The 25,731-nt window shown below is 36.6% G+C and overlaps 2 protein-coding genes across 2 annotated transcripts; one reads left to right on the forward strand and one right to left on the reverse strand.

Moving 5' to 3' along the window:
* Nucleotides 1–6,322: 6,322 nt before the first annotated feature.
* On the forward strand, nucleotides 6,323–10,301 carry LOC104903373 (pentatricopeptide repeat-containing protein At1g73710). The gene is given in 3 exon segments (XM_019251798.3): nucleotides 6,323–6,814; nucleotides 6,932–8,042; nucleotides 8,044–10,301. Coding segments are annotated over 2 exon segments (2,991 nt in total). The 5' UTR covers nucleotides 6,323–6,814; nucleotides 6,932–6,966; the 3' UTR covers nucleotides 9,959–10,301.
* A 754-nt stretch (nucleotides 10,302–11,055) lies between these two features.
* LOC104903372 (pentatricopeptide repeat-containing protein At1g03540) lies at nucleotides 11,056–13,732 on the reverse strand. The gene has a single exon (XM_010691397.4). It carries the CDS (start codon nucleotides 13,252–13,254, stop codon nucleotides 11,359–11,361), a length of 1,896 nt encoding a protein of 631 aa, XP_010689699.2. The 5' UTR covers nucleotides 13,255–13,732; the 3' UTR covers nucleotides 11,056–11,358.
* Between the last annotated feature and the right edge of the window lie 11,999 nt (nucleotides 13,733–25,731).

The following is a 25,731-nucleotide window of genomic DNA, read 5'->3' on the forward strand; positions in this document are numbered from 1 at the left end:
TGAGTTTTAGTTTTAAAAATAAAAGTGAACAAAATAAAACAAACAAAAACTCAATATAAACAAAAAGAAAAGAAAAAAGAGTTTTAAAATAAAACAACTTAGTTTCTCAAACTGAGAAACGATTCAATGGACAAACGAAAGAAGGAAGGGAGAAACAGGGGAGGCGATAGAGGAGCGAAGAACTGGAGATGGAGGAGTTTTGTGGGGGCAGTTTTGGGCGAATTCCGATGGTGGGAGAACGGTGGTCGAACAGTGGCGCGAGAGAGGGAGGTCGGGTTTTACGATGGTGGCTGGCGCGGGCTGCAGGGGACCGCAGCAGGGCTGCGCGAAGGAAAGGAAGGGCTGGCGGTTGGCGTTTTTTGCGGTGGTCGAATTTGGTGGTTCAGGTGGTTATGTGGTTTCCGGTGGTGTGGTGGGTCAAAGGTGGTGCGGTGGTGAAGAAGACCAGAGGGGGTTGTTAATGGTGGTTTGAATTTCATTTTTAACTTTTCAAAATCAAAAATCAGAAAATAGGAAGAACAGAAAGGATTGAAGAAAACCTTTTTGAATTGTTTGCTTGAGCAAATTGGGTGAGAGTAAATCAGTATCTATAGGAGGATTTGGTCAGAAATTTGAAGCTTTGGTCAAGCTCCATTAATGGTGGAGGTGAGGGCTAATATCTGAAATGTGGACTGAAATTCAATTCTTTACTGACAAAGACTGAATCTTGGGTTGAAAATTTGGCTCTTGTGAGCTGCTGCAATTCAGACGAAGAAGAGGGAGGAAGATGGAGAGTATCAGTTTTCATCTTCCTTTTTTTTTTTGTCTTTTGTTTTTATTTTCCTTTTTCTTTTTGGCTAAAAAGCATATGGATCATGGACTTGGCATTTGGGCTTTGGATTGCTAAAATTGGATGGACAACATATATAAAGATACCCACATCCAAATAAAGGGTTCCAAAATTTCCCATTAATTAAAAATAATGAGATGAATAATAAAACAAGTAAATGATTTATTTTAAACTTGTTAAATAAATCAAAACTAAATGAAATCATTATTTTAATAATGATAGTTATCAAATAAAATCGCATTATCATAAAATTCTTTTAAAGTGAAAATAATATTAAACCTTAATAAATAATAAAATAACTTCTGAAAATTCGGGATATTACATTGGGTGGGAGGTTGGTATGATTTTGGGAGTCTCATCCGAGTAATATTGGTAGTTATGGCCATAATTTTGTGGATGAAATTCTGGGGAAGTATTATAAAACTCATGTTACGATGTCTCTGATTCTACTTGGTCATGGACGTGGAGATGAGGATATAGATAGGGGTCTTGGCTTGAGGGACGTATGAGGCCGAATATGGAGGAGATTTATACGAGGGTTTTTATTAATGAACTAGTTAACTAATCCTCTAATCATATTGGTATAAAGTGGAATCCCTTCCTAGGTTTGAAGCATTGTCATCCCATTCTCCTCAAACTCACACATGGCTTTGAATCATGCATTGAGCCTCATAGGCAGATAATGGACAACGTCTAGTATTATGCCCCACACATCCGCATTCCTTACTAAACTTTAAAATTCCCTCATAATGATAATAAATCCAAGAAACATGATGTTCATCAATTGGACTAACCTTGCACGTAGATGGGGTTGATATGGGAGGCCGGGTTCGTCGTTATTGATACCTTCAACCATACCAACGTGGCTAAGTATCCTCAACGTCCAATCCGTATTGAGATACCTCTAGGGAAGATCTTTAATGCGAACCCAGATTCAAGACATATTGAAATTGACGCTCGATGAATTTGTTGGTCCAAGCTTGGCCGAAGCGTAATGATCTTCCCATCAATAAAGGTAGTATATTGAGGGTAAGAAGTGTGCCCCTTTCAAGCAAGTTTCAGCATTCGAAAACAAAATACGGACCCCTATGATGAATGTGAATTGGTTCACGCACTTCCCAATAGTTGTTAACAATATTAAACACAAAACTAGTATTGGGAGGTGCGTGGTCGACGAACATCCCCACAACAGAATGCGACCAATTAATATATGGGAGATTGTAATTGGTAGGAGGGGGTGGATGAGGATTCCCATCCTTTGGGTGAAGTTATTGCGCTTGCGAGGTGGATTTTTAAAGGGGTTGGTATTCATTGTAGTAAAACTAGGGAGTAAATGCAGATGAAGAAAGGTAGATTTGCTTTTTGGTGGAATGCTTGAACCTGGTAAAAGATTTTGTAAGGAATTTTTAGCGGTGAAGAATTTTTTTTATAGAGATTTGATGTAGTGAATCATGGGAGAAACGAAGTGCATAAATTACACATATCGCAACAAAAGGAATGATCAGGGTTTGCATGTAGAAAACGGCGCTCTTGCAAAGCTTATCGGCTGTGAAAGGATGTAGGGTTGGGTTTCTCATAGAGTGAGGTGAATTCTCTCGAGAGAGGTTTTTTCTTAGAGAGAGACTAGGGTTTTTTAACCTATCATAGAATTAGGACAAATTAAAGCAGCCTTTTTTACCTTTGATTGTTATAGCTCATTGTCCTCACTCGAAATCTATATTAACCATTGGTTTCACTCAAATTCTCTCACACTTACACAAAGAACTCGCTCGAGTTCTACCACAAATCCCAAAGTATCACAACCCAATTACATAAATCTAGAATATAGAAAAAATAAGAAACTTCAAACATTGTGAAACTTACATAAAGAGTAAATTTTCTCTAAAATTTTATGTGCTTTTCTTAGCTAAGTTATGTTGCTTAAAATGTTAAAGTCTGACTTGTATAAGCTTCCAAGACCAACCATTAACCTCCTAGGAAAGAGGCCACTAATGTTTTTTTTATTTTTGAAGATATCATGGGGTTCTCCTCCAACCTTCCACAGGTTGTGTGTTCCCCCTCGATAGTCTTTATGGCCCAACTTATCTTGTCAGTTAACCTGGAAGCATGTATCTTCCATTCACATGCTTCCATGATATAAGCAGCAGTAAACCTCTTGTTGTCAGCCTTCATAACACAAAGGCCAAACCCCTCTTGAATGCAAAAGTTTCTCAAAACTTCTAGAAAGACCTCCCGAGTTGGAAAGATCAACCAAGGCTCTAATACTATACTACGATATGGCTGCTCAGTCCATATTTTCCCATTATTGTACACCTTGTCCATGGTTGAGCTTGCATATAGGTAGTCCTCAAAACCAAACTCAGAAACATCATCATCTAGGAGGTCATCCCCTGCTTATACCACAAAATCACCTAGCACATCATCATCCTCAAATGATTCTTCATCCTCCCTAGCAACAAAATCATCATCATCACCGCTCTCAGCATCTCCAATATCATCACTAAATTCTAGTCCAGGTAGTCTTGCTCTTCTTCCACTATCCTTCCTCCATGTCCCCTGAGGTTTTGGAACATAGGTGCCCTGCTTTTTAGCTGTGATTTTAGGGACTTTATAACAAGAGGGCCTAATCCTTTTACCCTTCCCTTGCACTAATGGTGGTGGTGATATAGGCTGGGAAAGTGGAGGTGAAGATGGCTCAGAGGGAGTGGGCTGTGAGGGAGTGGGCTATGATGGGGTGGGCTGTGATGGATTGGGTTGTGATGGAGTGGGCTGTGAGGGGATGGGCTATGAGGGAGTGGGTTCTGAGGGGGTGGGCTCTTCTTGGGTGGGCAGTGAGGATGTGGGCTGTGAGGGGGTGGCTTGTTGTTTAGGGGCATTCTTCTTCTTGGGCCTTGGTGTGAGTTTTTTCTTCTTAGGATTATGTTGCTTAGTTGTAGTGGTCTTCTTCCTATGTGTTATTCTTTTTGGGGTCTCTTTTTCTTGGGTGGGTTGTGTTTGTTCATGGGTGGGTTGTTGTTCTGTGGTGGGCTGATCTTGTGTTTGAGGCTCAGGTTCTGGTTGAGAAGTACCAGGGAAGATTTCATCAGCTTCTTGGGTTGAGTACATCCTCATGTACTCAACCTAGCTCATCGTTATCTATTGACAATACAGGAACCTCCACAACAACACAAAACCCCTTAGCATACAACCTCTCTTCCTCCAATCTCCTCTGCTCCTCCTCTTCTTCTTGTCTCCTAATCTCCTCTTCCCTCTGCCTTTGTAAAATCTCCTGCACTCTCCTAATATTCTCAAGCTTTTCCCTCTCTTCCTGATCCTTCTTTGCAAGAACAGACCGAAAAACTTGGTAAGGGTCTATAGTCTCCTCTACCCATACCCCAATGGTATCCTTGTCTAAGCCCCACACTCAAACTTTCATCAAATTAGAATCAGTCCTCAACTCTATTTTCTTCTTAGTCCTAGGGTTTTCAATTAACAACCTAAATAATTTAGGCAAATACACATTTTGCTTCACTTATTCCTCAAGAAAATCCTTAAATAAACCCATTAAATGACATAAATCAGTATCCTCCACCCTAACATTAAAATCATGGGTACTGTAATGTACCAATAACCACACAACATCCATCCTAATAACAAGATATACTCATCAAATACAAAGTAAACTAAAATTTTAAAAATCTTGAAAAAAAATACAGTTACAACAACAATCTAACCCTAACATCACACAATAACACAAAACATCAGACATGCAACAATCATATGTTAACTAAGTTTCAAAACACTTTAGAATGAAGAAAAGGAAGTAAAATTTTACTTTTTGAAGAATTTGAACCATCTCTTTAAATTTTTTCAGCTCTTCGCAATTCTGGAACTCTTGCTTTTTCTTCACTCTTTTCTTTAAATTTTTGCACTCCAAAACAATCGCACCAAAAAAACTCGCAAATGCGCAACAACTGAATCAAGAATTTTCTTCAAAGGCTCGAGTTTTAGGGTTCCATGGATGACCCAGAACAGAGGAATGAAGTTGATGGGGCAAAGTTTTTTCGAACCGAGTTGAAGATGTCTGACAGGGGTATCATTATGGCGCTACAAAATAATGGCATTCTTGTAAATAAGCACTAACAGAACACTAACGTTTGTTATCTGTAAGGGTATTTGATGCTAATAAACAGTAACTGATCTGAGGGGTACCCGTGTATTTTCAAAAGTGCGAGGGTACCCCGTGAATTTCGTGAAAACTCGGGGGCATTTGGTGAAAAAACCGTACGTTTTATGATTGGGATGGTTGCGAAGGATAATTTAGTTAAAATTGTGTGACTTTATGGTGGATTGCTTTTAAAGTTTGAACTTTTAGTTATTTTATGTTTATGACGATTTTATATGTGGAACTTATTGTGGAACTTTTAGTTACTGTCGTATTTTACATGTGGAACTTATTGTGGAACTTTTAGTTATTATCGTATTTTATATGTTTGTTTAAATCAAATTGCATTAAATTAATATGTGCCTATGTAGAATGGATGAAGATTTGGTGCAACAAAGTTTGACGCGTATAACATTGCATGAGTTTAGGAGATTGACAACCCAAGTTGAACAGATGCCTTTGCATTCTGGGGGAGAATCGTGGCATCATTTCGTACATAGGATCTTGATTGTTGACAAACCATCGTAACTTGTGTAAAGAACAACTTCGGCTAAGTAGAGAAATATTTGTAAGTCTTGCTAATATGCTTAGAGCACACCAACTTCTAGTAGATGGTAGTGGATATATAAGCATAATCATAATAATAATAATAATGATGATATAATAATAATAATAATAATAATAATAATAATAATAATAATAGTAATTGTAATATTAATATTAGTAATGGTAATGGTAATGGTAATAGTAATAGTAATAGTAATAGTAATAGTAATAGTAATAGTAATAGTAATAATAATAATAATGATAATAATAATGATAAAATAATCGTAATTGTAATAATAATTATTATTATATTATTATTATTTTATTATCAGAGATATAAATTAGGAATTGAACAAAACTAATTGGAACCGAGGCTCCGTTTGGTTGGATGTTAAACATGTTCAATTCAGAATATTTTACATGGAACATCCAATTGTGAAGCTAATTTTCTTTTGTTTGGTTCAATCTAAAAAAAGTTATGGAAATGAGAAAAATAGAAGGGGAAAGAAGAGGATGGATAAAAGGAGAGTAAAAGGTTGCTAAGGAGAAGGGAGAAAAATGTGATTTCCCTTTTTTTTTGTAAAAAAATAATTTACATCTATAACTACCTTAATAGAAAACTTGTTTTACACCCATTAACATACTAAAGAATGAAAAATGAGAGGGAAAGGAAAACTAATTTTTATGAAAAATATTTTATACCCTACCAAATAAAGCATGAATCCAACTGATTGTAACTAAATTAAATATAAAATAGAGAGAAAAATAATAATATTTAGAATCCTAACAAATCCTCAATGTATAATAAGCTATTATAAACCCGTGAATTCATGTTACATTTCCGGGTGTTCTGCATACGAAAAATCTTAAACTACATAGGTATATGGTATATCCTATAGGCGAGTAACACTCCAAAAGTCGCTTACGGTGACAGTGCCGGTACCGGTGCCCAACTCATACGCAAGTTCAATTCCTTTAGAACCACTAGAACCTCTCATAAGTCGTACTCAAATTCGTCACTCACACGCTAATTCCAAAGCTCGAATTGCAGAAGCTCGTTCCAGGTTCTTGTTTTGTTCCTTAGATGAATCTACTTGTTTTGTTGCGGATTTTGGTGTGGAGTTGCGATTTTTAAAGTCTACTTCATGTAATTATTCATGCGATTGGTTTTATGCGGTTGTTATTGTTTGTTTTATGAATTCAACTTATTTTTTCTTTATCTCATATATGTTATTTCATGTTTTTAGGGATGGATAATTTACTTGTTATAAACTTATGATTCCAATGAATTTCTGGTATTAACTTCTTAATTCATGTTTGTTTGTTTCATGGAACTAAAGGATAAGAAAATTTATGTTACAATTTGTAGATGCACATATTTGTGTTCACTTGTTCTTGTTTAATTTCATCAGATCAATTTTTCAAGTGTTGTGGCTGGAAATCAGGAATGAATGACCTGTCATCCTCGGGCCCAGGGCGGCCGCCCCTCCTGTCCTGGCTTAGGGACGGGCCTGCCCTTCAACCTTATTTTAAAGTTACCTGGATTTCTTCAGGATTTAATGGGTTCCACTCTCATTTTTCACCAAAAACATTAAGCTTCATAGACAATTCTTACTCTTTTATTAAGAATTCGAGGCAGAGCTCAACAAATTGTTGGTATAGTTTAGGGTTTAAGCTTAAATGTGCTTCAAATACATTGGTTTTACCCTCAAAAACCTCAAAAATTATTAATGGTAGGAAGAAGAAATACGGGGGCATCTTACCTTCAGTTTTAAGGTACTTAGATGCTGAAGAAAATGTTGAGAAAGCCCTTAATCTTTATGTGGGTAAATTGAATCCTAAAGAGCAGACTGTGATTTTGAAAGAGCAGAGAAGTTGGGAGAGAGTAGTGATGGTTTTTGATTGGATGAAGTCACAAAAGGATTATGTGCCTAATATTATTCATTATAATGTGGTTTTAAGAACGCTGGGTCGAGCACAGAGGTGGGATGAATTGAGGTTGTGTTGGATTGAAATGGCAAGAGACGGCGTCTTGCCTAGTAATAATACTTATAGTATGCTTGTTGATGTGTATGGGAAAGCAGGACTTGTGGAAGAATCGCTATTGTGGATTAAGCATATGAGGGTACGAGGTATATTCCCGGATGAGGTGACAATGAGTACGATTGTCAAGGTGTTGAAAGATGCTGGAGAATTTAATAGGGCTGACAGGTTTTATAAGGACTGGTGTGGTGGAAAGATTGAATTCCAGGGTTTTGATTTGGATGATATGAATGATATTCAGTCGCAATCCAAGTTGAAATCTTCGAGTTTGAAGCACTTTTTGTCAACGGAATTGTTTAAGATAGGAGGAAGAAATTTGCCTTCAAAGATGGAAGTTATAGAAACAGATAAAACTGTTAGAAAGCCTCAACTTACAGCTACCTACAACACTTTGATCGATTTGTATGGCAAGGGTGGTCGTCTGCGTGATGCAGCTGATGTGTTCTCTGACATGTTGAGATCAGGGGTGGCACCTGATAATTCATTCATCTCTGATTCACATTTGTGGAAGTCATGGGCATTTGTCAGAGGCTGAAGCGTTGTTTGACAAGATGGAAGAAAGGGGAATATCACCAGATACTAGAACTTATAATACTTTTCTTTCTCTTTATGCTAAAGCTGGGAATATTGATGCTGCCCTGCAATGGTACCAGAAGATTAGAAAGGTTAATCTTTTCCCAGATGTGGTAACACAGAGAGCTGTGCTCCATATATTGTGCGAGAGGCAGATGGTTAATGAAGCTGAAGCTGTGATTAGAGACACAGCGAAATGTAATAAACATATTGATGAGCATTCTGTACCAGGTATTGTAAAGATGTATGTGAATAAGGGACTGCTTAAGCAAGCAAGAAGCTTATTTGAGAAGTGTCAAGTGGATGGAGGATTGTCATCTAAGACATATGCAGCAATTATGGATGTCTATGCTGAGAAGGGATTGTGGGCTGAAGCTGAGGACATCTTTAATGCAAGAAGGGACTTAAAAGGGGCGAAGAAGGATGTTTTGGAATACAATGTGCTGATCAAAGCATTTGGCAAGGCAAAGCTTTATGAGAAGGCCTTTTCAGTCTTCAAAGGCATGAGGAATTTTGGAACTTGGCCAGATGAGTGCACCTATAATTCTCTTATTCAAATGTTTGCAGGAGGTGATTTCTTGGACCAAGCAAAGGAAGCTTTAATCCAAATGCAGGAAGCTGGATTGAAACCCCACATGCAAACTTTTTCTTCTGTGATTGCTAGCTATGTGCGTCTAGGCCTGTTATCTGATGCAATTATTGCATTCCAAGAAATGGTGAAGGATGGGTTAAAACCGAATGAAGTTGTTTACGGGGCTCTGATTAATGGCTTTGCTGAAGCTGGTAGAACTGAAGAAGCTTTATACTACTACGGCATGATGGTAGATGAACGGATTAATGTAAACCAGATAGTCTTGACTTCCCTTATCAAGGCATATAGCAAAGGAGGCAACTTAAAGGAGGCTAAAGAGATGTACGAGTCATTAAATCAATTCGAGGGTGGTCCTGATGTAGTTGCTTCGAATAGTATGATCAGCCTATATGCTGATCTTGGAATAGTTTCTGAGGCGAAAGTAATATTTGATAATTTGCGGCAAAAAGGGCAGGCAGATGGTATCACATTTGCTTCTATGATGAACCTGTACAAGAACATGGGGATGCTTGATGAAGCTGCTGAAGTGGCCGAAGAAATGAAACAGGCTGGTTTACTCACAGATTGTGCGTCATTTACTAAAGTAATGACATGCTATGCAACAAATGGCCAGCTAGCTAACTGCGGCGAATTGCTGTACGAGATGATAACTCGAAAAATCTTGCCTGATGCTAGTACCTTTAAGGTATTATTTACAGTGCTGAAGAAGGGTGGGATACCAAGTGAAGCAACTCAGCAGCTAGAAGCATCTTACCGAGAAGGAAAACTGTATGCTAGGCAAGCTGTCATAGCATCTGTTTTCACAGTCTTGGGGTTGCACAATTTGGCAATTGAATCATGTGAAGCTTTCATAGGAGCCGAATACCTTGGTCCTTTTGCCTATAATGCAGCAATATATACGTATACAGCATGTGGGCATACTGACAAGGCTTTGAATCTTTTTATGAAGATGCAAGATGAGGGGTTTCAACCTGACACCGTTACTTATATTTATCTCGTGAACTGTTATGGAAAATCTAATATGGTTGAAGGTGTCAAACGGATTTATGGTCAACTTAAATATAGAGAGATTGAGAGCAATGAATCCCTAGTCAATGCCATTGTAAGTGCTTATAAAAATGCCAACAGGCCTGATCTTGCCGAACTGGTAAGTCAAGAGATAAAATTTGGTTTTGACATGAATCAATATTCTGATTCTGAAGTCGAACTGGATTTTGGGGATGAAATCTGAAGTCTTTATTACTTGGAACATTGTATGAGGTCATTGCTTCCCTTGTATTTCATACGCATATAGTCTGTGGATGTATTTCGGAGCATTATCTTTTAGATTTTGCGAAACATGTGCATCACAAATATGGCCCCGTCCCCTCCTCCCCCTCTTTTTCCCCTCAACTTTCTGAAAATTGTGTATATCACTTCTAAGTAAATGTTTATTAGTTGTGTTATGTAACCATTTCTTCTTGGTAGTCGTAGTGTTGTTATAGCGTAGTAATCATGGCTTTCATGGAGAATCTGAGTTTGTTTGTGAACGAAACGTTCATCACTTTGATTAATATGATGTGCTGATTGGTACACTAGAGGGAAACAAGATTGACTCAGATTGACTGCTTGGATTTCCGTATCTTTCGAATATGATTTTGGGAATCGGATGTTTGTTACTTTTCTTCTCTTATACCTGTTTGTGTAATATTGAGATATTGCTTGGAAATTATATCTCTGGTTTTAATGCTCCTTTTCGAAAGGTTTCCTGCTTCAGATTTTCTGAGCTATGTTGCCCAATTCGACATTTTCCCTGTCATCAAGATCAAGAACCACAAGGTATGTGCTAATCGGGGTTTGCTAATGGTGCAGTTTTACCTGGAACTAAAGCCGGGTTATCTAGGATAACATGTTGGAGACTTAGATCAATGAGACCTCTAACGGAGGCCTGGTTCCTGGTTTTTCATATAAAACTCCAAACATTCTAATGAAATAAACCCACTGGGCACTACTTCGTCCATCCTTGATTTGGAATAGGCTATGGCAGGACCCACTCCACAAGTGGAGTATGCCCATTTGTTTGTGAGTGATCCAGAGTTCCATCCTCGAAGTTTGGTTTGCTCGGTCGCAAAACCTGAACACATGAGCAGCAGCATCCTCTGTAGCCAAACAATAATCACAACATACAAAAATTTGCATGCCTCGTTTGTGCAAGTTAAGCTTTGTTGCTAATTAGACACGGAGAAGTTTCCACAAGAGCATTTTCCATTTCGGAAGAATTACCATGGACCACAGTATTTTTAGAAAGTTAACTACTTGTGTTACTGAGCGAGCATCGCATAGATGGTACACAATTTTTCCTAAAACAACAAAGTATATTACAAGTCATAAATCCTATGCAGAGGGACGTCGTTACATCAATCTAATGCGGATTTATGTAACAGTTCTGCCAGAAAGGTCGAGATCCAACGACATGTTTGTGTTATCTGGCAAGAAGAATACTTCAACAAATAATTGAATCGCACTTATTTTATTGATCAAATTTATGAACGATCTTTCACAAATATGTCAAATTATGGTACACAATTAAGTCAGGGCAATTTTGTTTTCGTCAATGGGACAAATCAAAACATCATTTCGACATTTCCACGGTCAATCTTTTACAGATTGTAAATTTTTGTGACAAACCATATTACTATCATCCATCTGAACTAACCCAAATGCATTTTCAACCCAACTCTTGCCGGGCAATAACTTTTGTGCTCCTCTTTCTTTCATTAATTTCCTTATCTTCATTACATCGTTCCAACGACCGTCACATTTGTAAACATTGATAAGGTGCACATAACTTAGATGGTTTTTAGGTTCCAATTCCATCATTTTCAGTGCAATGTGCTCCACAGCAGCAGAATTTCTGCTTGTAGCACAAGCACCAAGAAGGGTAAGCCATAGTGCAAGAGTGTCTTTGCACTCAGCTCTCTCTATCAACTTTTCAGCTTCGTCTATCAACCCAGCTCGGCCTAAAAGATCCACCAAGCAATTATAATGCTCAGTTCCGGGTTTGATTCCATATTCTTTAGTCATAGAGATAAAATTTTCTCGTCCTTGATCAACCAAGCCAGCATGACTACAAGCAAAAATGACACCAAGAAAGCTAATGTAATCAGGTTGAACACCCTCTTTAACCATCGTATTAAACAATTCGATTGCTTCAAGACCTCTACCATTCTGAGCAAATCCACATATCATTGAATTCCAAGATATCAAATTTCTTTTAGGCATCTGCATAAACAATCTATGTGCATAAGCAATGCATCCACATTTTGCATAGAGATCAACTAAAGCAGATTCAACAATTACATGTCCCCTCCCACCCTTTCTCATATACTGACAATGAACCTCTTTCCCCTGTCTTACGGCAGCCAAACCTGCACAAGCCCGAATAATGGTTCCAAAACTGTAAAGATCAGGACTCTCCATCATCCTGAAAAGCTCAACAACAGACTCAAAGAACCCATTTTGACAGTAGCCATTTAACAATGCACACCACGACACTGCATTCCTTTTTCTCATTCTATTGAAAACGCGTCGAGAGTCCCCAATTTGCCCACACTTTCCATACATGTCAACCAAGCTACTCTCTGCCACCACATTTCCACAGAGCCCTGCTACGATGACTCTGGCATGTACTTCTCTCCCTTGCTTCAATCTCTCCAAATTCCCACAAGCTGTCAAAACTGTCCCATACGTAAATTCATCAGGCACGAGCCTACATTCCCTTTGCATAACATAGAAGTACGCCAACGCTTCCTCATAAAAATCATTCTTTGTCAAAACTGATATGATCGAAGACCAGCAAATAGAATCTGGTACAGGCAATCCATCAAACACATTGCAAGCAAATTTCAACCAGCCGTTCTTCCCATACATATCCATCAACGCGCTCGCAATCACATGATTCAACTCAAACCCACCTCTCAAAACAACCCCATGAAAGCATTTACCAAGTTTCACATCCCCAATTTCAGAACAAGCCTTAACTCCAGCAGATAGAGTAAAAGCATTAGCCTCAATACCAGCATCCAACATAGCCCAAAAATAATCCAACGATTTTTCAGGTTTCACTTTTACATACCCTGAAATCATTGAAGTCCAAGAAATCACATCTTTCATACACAATTCATTGAATAATTTTGTTGAATTGATTAATTTTCCGCCCAACTTGAAATACAAAGATAATAAGCTATTACCAACAAGACTATTTGCAATAAGACCAGATTTTATGATGTAAGAATGAAGTTGTAAGCCATTGTCAAAGCACTGAACTTTTGTAGCTGTTTGTAGGAGAGATGCATAAACTAAAGGTTTTACATCTGAGCTGATTGCAGTTGAGTTAATACTAGTTTTTAGGAGTTTAAGAGCTTCGAAATATGAGCCTGATTTGCATAAGGCGAGGAATTTAGTTATATGGGAGGATTGAGGTTTATGTTGGGGTCCTGGAGAGAAAGGGATGAGAGAGGTGAAATTACGTTTGATGAACAATTTCATGGAACCATTACCAGGGACATAGAAGGTTGGGGGATGTCTTGAAAAGATTTGATGGGTTCTTATGTTCTTCTATGTTGATGTTAATTTTATCAGTTTTTCACCATATAACAATCTTTTTACGCCATATATTCTCGCAAGTTTTCAAATTCACCATATACCTGCGATCTTTTAAAAAGTACATCCATTCATCCAGCTATGAGCCTGTGCAAACAGACCCATAGCATAGGCCTCGTGCTCGCAAGGCCCCCGTTTTCTGTGATCCATTTTCTAGTTTATCTAATTTTTACTAATGGTTCATTTATCTTTCTCTTTCTCTTTCTCTCTAACCCATTAGTATTCATTTTTTATTCTTTTGATCTTCTCTTCCGTATTCCATTAATAACTCTTGGCATTTTACAATCCCAAAAAACAAAATGGAAACTTTTCAAGTTTATTCTTAATTCTCTAATTTTTCCTTTATTTTCCTTCTTTACCAAAGGTTTCATTTAACACTCTCATCTTCCTCTTCCTTTGTCCATTGACAATTGTAGTTATAAAATTTCTCAAATTAAGATACTGTCAAAGAATCATTGGCAGAATTAAATTTTGTCCTCAATAAATCATCTATTAATGCCTAAAATTTTATCTCAATTATACATTCTACCCAATTTCAACCTATTTATGAAAAATCAAAGATTTCAATTTTTATATTGAATTTAGACGGGAAAAATCGGATTCATTTTGGAAAGAATTTTGGGTTTTCAAGATTGCTGCCCTTGTTGGGAATTTGGCAGTATTTGGAAAAGGATTATCTATGGAATTCGATATTTTCCTGAAAAGAACCAAAGAATTTGAGACCACAAGTTTACTAGTTCATAGGTTCAGCTACTTCATTATATAATTCTCTTTTCTATTGTACCTTTTTAGGTGGAGATATTAAAATTTTTAAAGTTATCTTTTATTAAAAGATCAAGAAAAGTTTGTTTTGTTTTGAGTTGTTATATATAATCCAAATTAGTTTGAGATTTTCGTCTTTTGATTTGGAAGAATATAGATATATAATTGTAATATTATAAAAGTTTTTTTGTATCATCTAAACTGTAAAAAAAAAATTTATATTAGGGGTCCAATTCTAAAACTAGAATAGGGCCTCTTAAATGTTTAAAACGGCCCCGCCACTTATCCTTGTGACTAATGGAAGGCTAACATCGTTAGTCACTAATCTCTAATCCCCTTTAACCCTAATTAACTCACCTAAGTCTAAGTCAAATCCTAAAATCTAACCCCTAATATAAGACCCTAACCCTAATCACCCCTCCCCACCCTTTACTCCTTCCCCCCACTGCCCCACCACCCCAATAGCCTCCTTCCCCAACACCTCCGAAGCCCCCATCTCTACCAATTTGGTAGCGCCTGAGGATTTCGAATGCTTCTCCAACACCATGGTGTCCCCAATATGTTTTCCGAACATTTTGTACTAACTTTTGGTAAGTTGCATGTGTGTTCTTCGAGCCAAAAGGCATCACCTTGTATCAATAAATTCCTCAATCTATAATGAATGCTATTATTTCGTAATATGCAGGATGCATGAGGATCTGGTTGTATCTAGTAAAGGCGTCCATGAATGTCAGCAACTCGTGGCTTGCTGTGACATATACCATAGCGTCAATGTGAGGAACTGGAAATGGGTATTTAGGACAAACTTTGTTAAGATATGTGAAGTCTATGCAAACTTGCCATTTTCTGTTCTTCTTTGGCACCACCACCACATTTGCAGGCCAATTTGGATATTTTTTTGTCTACTCTTGCCAGTTTCCAGGAGGTTTTACACTTCCTCATTAATTACTTGGTTGCGCTCAAGTGAGCTTCCTTTGTTTTGCTTAACTAAGATATGGTTAGGATTGACGTTAAGTTTGTGAGTTATTACCCCAGGGTCAATGCCAACCATGTCTTCATGTGATTGGCAAAGCAATCTGCATTTTTCTTTAGGAAATCAATTAGGTGCTTTTGCAACACTCCTTGGAGATTTTCTCCAATCCCAACAATTTGCTAGGCTTCGACAGGTCGATGATGATTTCACCAATTGACTCTGCTTCGGGTTCTACATATTCCTCGACGGTTCGCCTCTGTTGTAGTTGCTATGCTGGTATCTTGTTTGTTGCAGAAGGCTTCAAGGCTAGTTTATAACATTCCTTTGCTAATTTGATCTCATTTTATCTCTTGCACTCCCCACTTGGTAGGGAACTTGATGGTGTCATGCTAGGTAGATGTCACTGCCTTCATGTCATGTATCCAAGGCCTGCCAATAGTAACATTGTAAGAGGATAAACTATCAATGACTAAGAATTTTACTTGGATGTTGATGCCTTGCGCATATGTTGGCAAGGTGATTTCACCAAGTGTATTTTTTGCTTTGCCACTGAATCCCACGAGAACTGTGGACTTTTTGGTGATGTCCCCTTCACTTATTCCCATGTCTGTGAGAGCGTCCAAAACAAAGATATTTTAACTGAGTTGCTATTGTTGATGAGCACTCTTCTCAGGAGGCGATATCCAATTATGAGATCACTAGTCCATCATGGTGCATGTCTGCTAAATCGGCGATATCTTCTTCATCAAAAGAGATAGGCGTGCAATCTGATTTTGCTTTTCTATTCATGGCAATTGGTTCCTCCATGTCGCTTTCTTTTGCATGGTGTTTTGCAGCTGAGTATGTTAAGCCACAGACATCTAATCCTCCGGATATAAGATTGATAATTCTAGTTGGTTGTGGTGGAGCTAACGGCCTCTCTGATGTTGTCACTTCGCGCTGAATAGTTGCTTTTGCCTTGTCAGTCACGAGGTCCTATAAGAATCTTTCCTTAGAAAATGAGCAACTTCTCATCTTAATGCAATACATTCATCGGTTGTATGCCCAATGTCTGCGTGGAAATCCATCTTGATGAATCTTTCTTGTCTAATGGTTTGTCTAATTGGTTGTATGCCCAAGCCCCTAAACCGAGCCTGTGAACAAGCCCGGTCCGACCATGTCCAGGCAGGGTAGGCACGACTCTGGTAAGGTGAGGGAATACAAGGGATTTCAACTTAAAGAAAATTTTGTGATTAATAAAAAATGAGAACTTTCCTATAAAAAAAAAAAGAAATGAGAACTTTAGTTAGAAGTGAAAACTGGAACAGGTATGGAATTGAAGTTGAGGGGGCAGAACGATCTAATTCTAGCCGTGAGATTGAAAGGTGAAAACTCTAACATTTAAGCTCCTACTTAATCTTGTCAAGGATATGTTAATTGATGAATGACTTGTTGGCTCGGGCAATGCCCCTAACCATTTATTAATGTGAATTTGAATTGCTAAATCAAACACTTGAGAAAAGTGAAAAAATGAGTTATACGCATTGTATTATGCTTAGGAAATTAAATGATCTTCGAGTTTTTTTAAAATTTTTTGCATAGTAAATTATAATATGAATTATCCATCAATATGACCTCGGCTTGAAGAGAACACACACGCACACAAATATATAATTAAATATAAAAATATAATACAATCTTTTTTTTAACGTTGGTTGATGTGTAAGAATACAACTGATGCAATGAAATGGTGTAGTAGTGTTAAGAGTAGGACATGCTATTATTAACATTAACTTAATGAGTATAAACATATACATTTGTATTTAATTGTCTTAAAAATAGAAAATATATTGTCTTTAAATATATTTTACCTCATAAAGACTAACATGAATTGTAGAGTAGTTGGTTAGTGCACTTACATCTCAAATAAGAGGTTACGGATTCGAGGCATATAACATACATTTTTATTGTTTAATATATCATTTAATTGTATAAGGGAGGGGGGGGGGGTACATGTGGCAGCATGTAATAATTTTGCTTTAGATTTTAGATATATGTACTTCCTCCGTAACAAAATTATTGCAACAATTTGGCTTGACATGGACTTCTAGTCAAAATTTGGCAATTGTAGTTAGAGGGATGAATCAGTGAAAAATGAGGAGAGAGAAAAGGGGGGGGGGGATCATTGGATTTGTTGTCCATATCCGGTTAGGTAGTGATAATGATAATTTTGGGTTTTTTAATAATGTCATTGTTGTAAATATGTTGAAATTTTATTACTTAATTAAGTAAGTTTTAAATTGTTGCTTATTTTGTGTTACATCCAAAGGTTGCATTTTTTTTTATTACAGAGAAAGTAAATATCTTTCCTAAAAACGATATAATAATTATGATGTATTAATTTGGTCCCATCTAGGCTCAAGCCGTCTACGACGTCCTCTTCACACTCCAAAATTTGTCTTTATTATCTCCTTAAATATGATTTTCATGATCAATTTCTTAGTGTGTAAGTATTGATGTCACATTATTGTCATGCAATGATGCAATGGACGTAATTTCCTTAAACCAAGGGCCCCAAGAACGATGATGTGATTAGCGACACCAGTAGTAACTTGCCCAAAAGAAGACCACGGAATTTCAAAATATACAACCCACAATCCATTCCTAACACGGCCCCAAAAAAGAAAATAAAATCCATTCCTGAGACGGAAGTTGTCCAAGTACATGTGGGTATCATCCATGTGCCGCTCCACCTTAATTGCGGGCAGTATCCGTCATAATCATGCCACTCTCACGCCCTTTCGACATCGTCTCTCTACTTGTGATAGACCTAAAGAACACAGAAGAATATGTGCTATAAAATTTTGTATATTAAGATTTAAGTAGGGACTTTCCCCATTCTACATCCATCCTCAGTTTCATAACTTCCGCCACCTACCAACTGTGACAAGCTCAATTTTGATGGCTCTATCAAAAACGTCTCCAAAGCTGCTGGTTTTATCATCAGAAACGAAATGGGTAATGCCCTTCACACCAAAGCTTACAACCTTGGTTCAGCTCTTATTTTCGTCGATGAAGCCTAGCACTTCATAAAGACATCGTATTCGCATCACAACTCGATGTGACCTATCTACTCAGATAAGGTGACAACGTCCTAGTCATTAACGCAATCAAAGGTATCGGGAATGCACCATGGCAGATTCAAGTTCTTATCCGAGACATACAACTCCTTCGTAAATTCAACTCTTGGCAGATTTTCCATAAAGCAAACACAACAGCCTATTGAATTTCCATGTGGGGCATCTTGTAGATTCCTCTTTTTCTATTGATCTTTGTAATGCTCTAGCTCTTTCTAGAATTCTTGTAGCCAACGTATTAAGTGTTCCCTTCAAGTAGAGGGTCTCCTAATTTTTTTTTCCTTATCTTTCAAATAGAAGGATTTGAATAGGGACTAGTGAGTTGAAATAGAAGTTTTGACATCTTAAGCAACAAAGTATCATATATGTTCCAGGGGCGATCCCGCTATTCGCCCGCGTATTGAAACCTACCAGGACTAGATCTTCCGATTCTCGCTTAAAGATGGATTGGCGGGTTTCGAAGAAGACTGGCTTTCTAGGGTAAGGAATGAACTTCATATATATATATATATATATATATATATATATATATATATATATATATATATATATATATATATATATATATGAGACATGATCAACAAAGGAACCAGATATACCACTCCAAGGCACGAAAATTACGCTTTCCTATTAGTTTAATTTCGCCCCTCTAGGATCACCGGGTTAGCACGAAATAACTAATGAGATACAATGGAGAAGACAATTCACAAGATGATCTTCTATGTGAAACAACAAGAATTTTGTGTTGAGAGTTTGTGAAGAACACTAGAGAGAAATTAGCAAGGTTTCTCTCAAGCAAAGCAAGTCTATCTAGAATATGAAAAACTGATTTTCTTTTTCCACCCTCATAAGAATCACAAAGGTCGTATATAAATATCACCTTCATAGATTAGAGTTGTTATTTCCATAACACCTCTTTAATCCACTAATTAAGAACCTTTAATCCTCAGATTAAAATTTCCAATAGTTATTAAAAGGATAACGTACACAATACAACGATTATAAACCGTTCACGCACCTTTTCACGTCCAAAACAGAACCGTCGTTGCGAGTTGCGACACAGATCGCGAGTCGCGACAATGCACTGGTCGTGACACACGACGGCCCCCAGGTAGCGACCTGCGACGACCCCCAGGTCGCGACCCGCGGCGCGGCTGACCTTCTGTTTTGCTTGATTTTCCACGTGATTTTGCGTACTCTAATCTTAACATACTAGACCTCTTCCTTTTTTAGTATAGGAATCATATGAGCTTGTAAACCCATCACACTATAAATGTTCCGACAATCCTCCTCCCATTTACAGGGTAATGCTGAAAAGTTTTTCAACTTGTTATAAATCACAAACAAGACATGCTCATGCATCATGAAAATATCTTACGATTGAATCTCAACTTAGTAAGAGTAACTTTACAATAATTTCATCATAATGATAGACAAAGCTTTGAATCATATAACACACAAATTATTGAAGATACTAATACACATAACATAAACTAGTTCTTAACCTCCGACACCTATGAAGCCTTGGTGTCCATATCCATTCATAAGCGTTCCAAGTCAAGCCTTAGACTTGTGAAGCGGCCAAACTCTAGCTTATATAGGTAAATCTTACGAACATGCTCCTACAATTGAGCACTTTATCAAAGATTTATTAAGAATAAATTCAACCTCTTTAACATTGTAGCAACAAGCACTAACCTTGGGATGTATTAAACAAGTGCTCCCAACCTTCTAGAGAAGTACTATCCTCTTGAATTTGAGATCTAACGTTGTATTAGACATCAAATAGAGTTTTCCTTCACCATAGGTTGATCAATAGGCTTAAGACCCATCCCTTTGTTCATTTTGTTCACTAGTTCCCTTGACAACGGTTTGTAAACGTATCCGCCAAGTTCAAACTAGACCGAACAAAATTAATAGTTATACAACTATTCCTTATCATTTCGCACATAGCTATGTCTAACTCCAATGTGCCTTGACTTGCCATTGTAGACTTCACTATAGCTTTAGCTATGGTTGATGCACTATCACAATGGAAGCAAGAGGTGACATAGGTTTGACCCATAAGTCCACCTCACTCAACACGTTCCTTAGCCATTCCGCTTCTTGGCAACAAGAAGCCAAAGCAATGAATTCCGATGCCATAGTGGAATCCGTTATACATGTTTGCTTCTTGGATGCCCATGAAATGGAACCTCCTCCAAGAAGAAACACCCAACCACTAGTGGATGAATAATCTTCCTTATTCGAAATCCAACTAGCATCCGAGTAACCTTCTAAGATAGAAGGTTCTCTTGTTTGAGTTATGACATAATCCAAGGTCTTTATTCAAGTACCTTAACACTCTTCTCAATGCTTGCCAATGCAACATACTAGGATTACTAGTATACCTACTGAGCTTGCCAATAGCAAAAGCTATATCCGGTTGAGTGCTAGTCATAGCATACATCAAGCTTCCAATTAAGCTTGCATACTCCAATTGTGAAATTGGAGTACCACTACTCGGAACCAAGTGAATACTAGGATCCATAGGAGTAGCAAAATGAGTCGAATTTGACTCATTATACCTCTTGACCACTTTCTCAATATAATGAGATTGTGATAAAGAAAGACCCTTTCTCTCATTTTATTCTAATACCTAGAATAACATCCGCTTCACCCAAATCTTTCATGGAGAAGCTAGAGAGAGAAGACTTTGGTCTTTTCCACTTGTTCCAAATCAGTCCCAAAAATAAGCATATCATCAAACATATAAGCAAATTATAACTCCTTTACCGTTATTATCAAATTTGCTATATACACACTTATCGGCTGATTTATTTTGAACCCACTAGACAACACAACTCATCAAATTTTTGATGCCATTGCTTAGGTGCTTGTTTAAGACCATACAAAGATCTAAGTCATTTCAAACTTTAGTTTCTTGACCTTTGACCACAAACCCTTCAGGTTGATTCATGTACACTTCCTCCTCCAATTCACCATTAAGAAAACAGTTTTTACATCCATTTGGTGAATTACTAGACCATGAATCGCAGCTAATGCTATCAAAGTCTAATAGTAGCTATTCTAGCTACGGAGCATAAGTATCAAATAATCGATACCATATCTTTGCCTAAAACCTTGGACCACTAACCGGGCCTTATGTTTTAGTATGGTTCCATCGATTTTCTTTTTCCTTACAAAAATCCATTTACAACCTAATGGTTTGCAACCGGGAGGTAAATTAGCTAAAATCCAAGTTGATTACCCATTATTGAATCCATTTCATCATTCACTGCCTCTTTCCAGAAAGCAGAATCATGAGACTTCATAGCCTCATCAAAGGTCCTAGGATCCTCCTCCATATTGTAACAATATGAAATTTGAGTCGAAATTGACTCCCTTGACCCTTCAACTAAATATAGTTGAAAATCCGGTCCAAAAGATTTCTCTTTTCTAATTCTTTTACTTTTCCTAATTTCCGGTGTTGTAGTATCATGATCATTGAATGTCATCATAACATTGGAACTAGTACTAGGTATCATGTCCTTTGGTCTTGGAATCGATGAGAATCTAGTCTCATCAAATATTGCATCCCTTGACTCTATCACGGATGAATAGAGACAAAGTCATTGGGCTCAATGACATAAAACCTATAGGCTTTGCTATGTACCGCATAGCCTATAAAAATGCAATCAATTCCTTTTTCACCTAAAGTTTTCCTTTTAGGTTCCGTCAATTTGACAATTGCCCTACAACCCCATACCTTAAGGTAATTGAGATTAGGCTTTTTACACCAAAGTTCATAAGGGGTAGTCTTATTCCTTTTATTAGGAACTCGATTTAAATATAACATGCAGTTAAAATTGCATCACCCCAAAAACCGTCATTAAGACCCGAATTAGAAAGCATGGTTTAACCATTTCTTTTAGGACCCTATTTTTCCTTTCCGCTATACCATTACTTTGAGGTGAGTATGGGGCGGTTGTTTCATGAATTACACCAATGGAACTAAAATAACTTGGATTATAATATTCACCACCCCTATCCGTTCGAAGTCTTTTAATCTTTTATTAAGTTGGAGTTCCACTTCGATTTTAAAGGTCTTAAACTTTTCTAGTGCTTCATCTTTAGTAAATAATAAATATATGTAACAAAACCTTGAAAAATCATCAATAAAAGTTACAATATATTTTTTATTTCCCAAAGAAGGTGAACTATGAAAGTCACACAATCACTATGCACCCATTCTGCAATACCGTTTGTCTAGTCACACTAGGTAAGGATTTATAATCTTATTTAGCATGCATGTGTTACACTTCTCTAACCTTAAATCAAAAGGAGGTATTAAACCAACCTTAGACATGTCATATAATTTACGATAGTTCACATGACACAATCGATTATGCCACAGAGAAGAGACATTAAGCATGTAAATAGAACTAGTATCAATTGCATTATTAATACAAAATTTAAACATCCCATTACAATAAAATCTTTGTCCTACATAAATTCCACCCTTGAAAATAATAAACTTATCCGATTCAAATACAACCTTAAAACCAAATTTATTCAAAAGACCTCCCGACACAAAATTCTTTCTAACTTCTGGTACATAAACAACATCCCGAAGAGTCAAACAACATGAAACTAGGGTCAGACAGAGGGCCTAGGCGGCGTCTGATTTCGGAAGATGTAGTGGACGACTCCTCCGAGTCGTAGGATGGGTTGGAGGAAACCTCCACTTCGTTGGCCCCGTCCATCGTCATACCTTGTTCGGACGGGCTGGCTTCTGAATGTCTCTCGTTGATTCTCTCCTCCTGGACGTTTTCAGGAGAAGAGGTTCTGTTCGCTGGCCGGGCTTGGAACTTCGCGCTCCCCGTCAGCAGGGATTCGACCTGTTGATGCCTCCATTTCTGAGCTGGAGGCCGGGAGATTCACCCCTTGTATAATACGAGATGTTTGCTTGACTCGCGTTAGATTACCCTGCATAGGTAAAGACTGGGTCGTCTGACTTTGCCGTCCATGTCCATAAAAATAAAATGCATGACCGGCCAGAATGGGCCAACTCTAGAATATGCTGAAGGAGAAAGGCTCTCTGGTCTAGAGTTAAGACTAACCCTTAAGCTGCCGGGAATGAATTCGATGGAGAGAACGAATCTATTTTTTCTTAAAAAGAATGAGAAAGAAAAAGCACAAAATAAGAAATAACAGAAGAGAGGGATACCTTGGACGGATTGAGAGAACTGAACGAGATCTTGGATGAAGGCTCTTTGTCTCTCTAAAGTTCAGTGAAAATTTGAGCAGAGTCTCTATGTCTAAAAAATTCTCTCAAAGATGTGAAAGTGATTTTAGAAAGGACAAGGGGTCATATTTATAGGGAGGTAAAAATGACATCCCCCTCCGGTAAAGTAACCGTTGTATCCCCAAAAACCCTTGAGGGTTGACCTTTTGAGACCGGCAAAATGGGGCCATTTTTATCTTGAAAAAGATAGAGCAGTTTTCGCCAGTTAAAAGAGAATTCAACCGTCTGGGGGCCTAAGTGGTAAAAATCCTCTTTTAAGGGGCAAATGTTGTAGCCTATATCAACGACTATAAATGAGACACGTGGCTCCATCGCCACCCTACATGTGGCACCGTGCTGTTGTAGTAAAGTACATAGCCCAGAAAGGTGCATGGCCTAAAGTACACTTTTCTAGATAAAGAAGGTTGTACTAGCCCTCTTCTGGCCCAACCTGTACTTAGGCCCATTAAAAGCAAAGGACATCTTTATAGAATGGATGATATCTGCCCTCCAATGAATGATCGCCACTTGTCATAATATTACTGCTTAGCCAATCAGATGCTTTCAAATTAGGGTGACATCAAGGTACAACAATCTTTTTAGACAATATAAAAGTCCTTGAAATCAATGAAAAAGTACGTTTTTCAGAGCAGTGTACTCGGATCAGTTCAAATAAGATAAGATAAGTCAATGCAGTTGAATGGAACGAACCATAAGTATAAAATAGTAGTAATCTGAATTTATGAACATTATGATTTAGTTGGTTATGTGATACACCTTCTAATACATAAAGGTGTTAATTCTCACCTTTTCATTTAAGGGTGTTTCATAAGTTAATCACATTTCTACTTTATTCAATTTTAGGCAAATAAATATATTCGTCTACTACCTACTTATGCTACCATATGGACCCATTATTTTTACAATATCTCACAATCACATTCTCTCTTCTATTAAAAACAATAAAATACCACATACATATTTTATTTCCCAATTACTAAATAATGAATGACCCACTTGCATATTTTATATCACATTTGAAAATGTTTCTAACTACTTTAAATATATTCATGGTTACAAAAAGTCTTTACTTCATTCAACTTATTTAAAACAAATGTGTAACACCATCCAATAAGTTCAAATAAGTTGCAATAAATTTAAAACCTTATAAATTTAACATCAATAAGTAGCAATAAGGTCGAGGAAGTTCAAATAAGTTTAAATCAACTCGGATCAGTTCAAATAAGATAAGATAAGTCAATACAAGTTGAATGGAGCGAACCATAGGTATAAAAATATAGCAATCTGAATATATGAACATTATGATATAGTTGGTTATGTGATACACCCTCTAATCCATAAAGGTGTTAATTTTCACTTTTTCATTTAAGGGTGTTTCATAAGTTAATCACATTTCTACTTTATTCAATTTTAGGCAAATAAATATATTCATTTACTACCTACTTATGTTACCATATGAACCCATTGTTTTACATTCTCTCTTCTATTAAAAACAATAAATTACCCACATGCATATTTTATCTCCTACTTACCAAATCATGAATGACCCACTTGCACACTTTCCTCCTCTCTTTTTGTTTTAGTTTTTGGAACTATAGTAAATGGGTAAAACTTAATGAAATGCATGTAATATAATACTAATAACAATAATTATTACTATTATTGTTACAACAACAACAACAATAATAATCATACATATGATAATAATATAATAATTACAATAATAATATAATAATAGTAATAATTAAAATAATAAATAATAATATAATAATAGTAATGATTATAATAATAAATAATAACAATAATAATATAATGATAATGATGATGATAATAATGATAATGATAAAGATAACGATATTGATAATGATAATAAAAATAATATTAATCATAATAATAATTATAATAGAAATAATAATAATGAATAATGATAATAGTTATAATAATAGTAATAATAATAATAATAATGATAATAACAATAAAAATAATAACGATAGTAATAATAATTATAAAAATAATAATAATGAGAATAATAATAATAATGATAATGATAATATTAATAATAATAATAAAAATGATAATAATAATGATGATAATAATAATGACAATAAGAATAATGATAATGATAATGATAATAATAATAATAATGATTATGATAATAATGATAATGATAATAATGATAATGATAATGACAATACTAATAATAATAATAATAATAATAATAATAA

Source organism: Beta vulgaris, chromosome 9, assembly GCF_026745355.1.
Source record: "Beta vulgaris subsp. vulgaris cultivar EL10 chromosome 9, EL10.2, whole genome shotgun sequence".
Lineage (NCBI taxonomy): Eukaryota > Viridiplantae > Streptophyta > Magnoliopsida > Caryophyllales > Amaranthaceae > Beta > Beta vulgaris.

Excerpts from the sequence above, each read along its gene's own strand:
- LOC104903372 (XM_010691397.4), bottom strand. The coding sequence starts at position 13,254 with ATGAAATTGTTCATCAAACGTAATTTCACCTCTCTCATCCCTTTCTCT.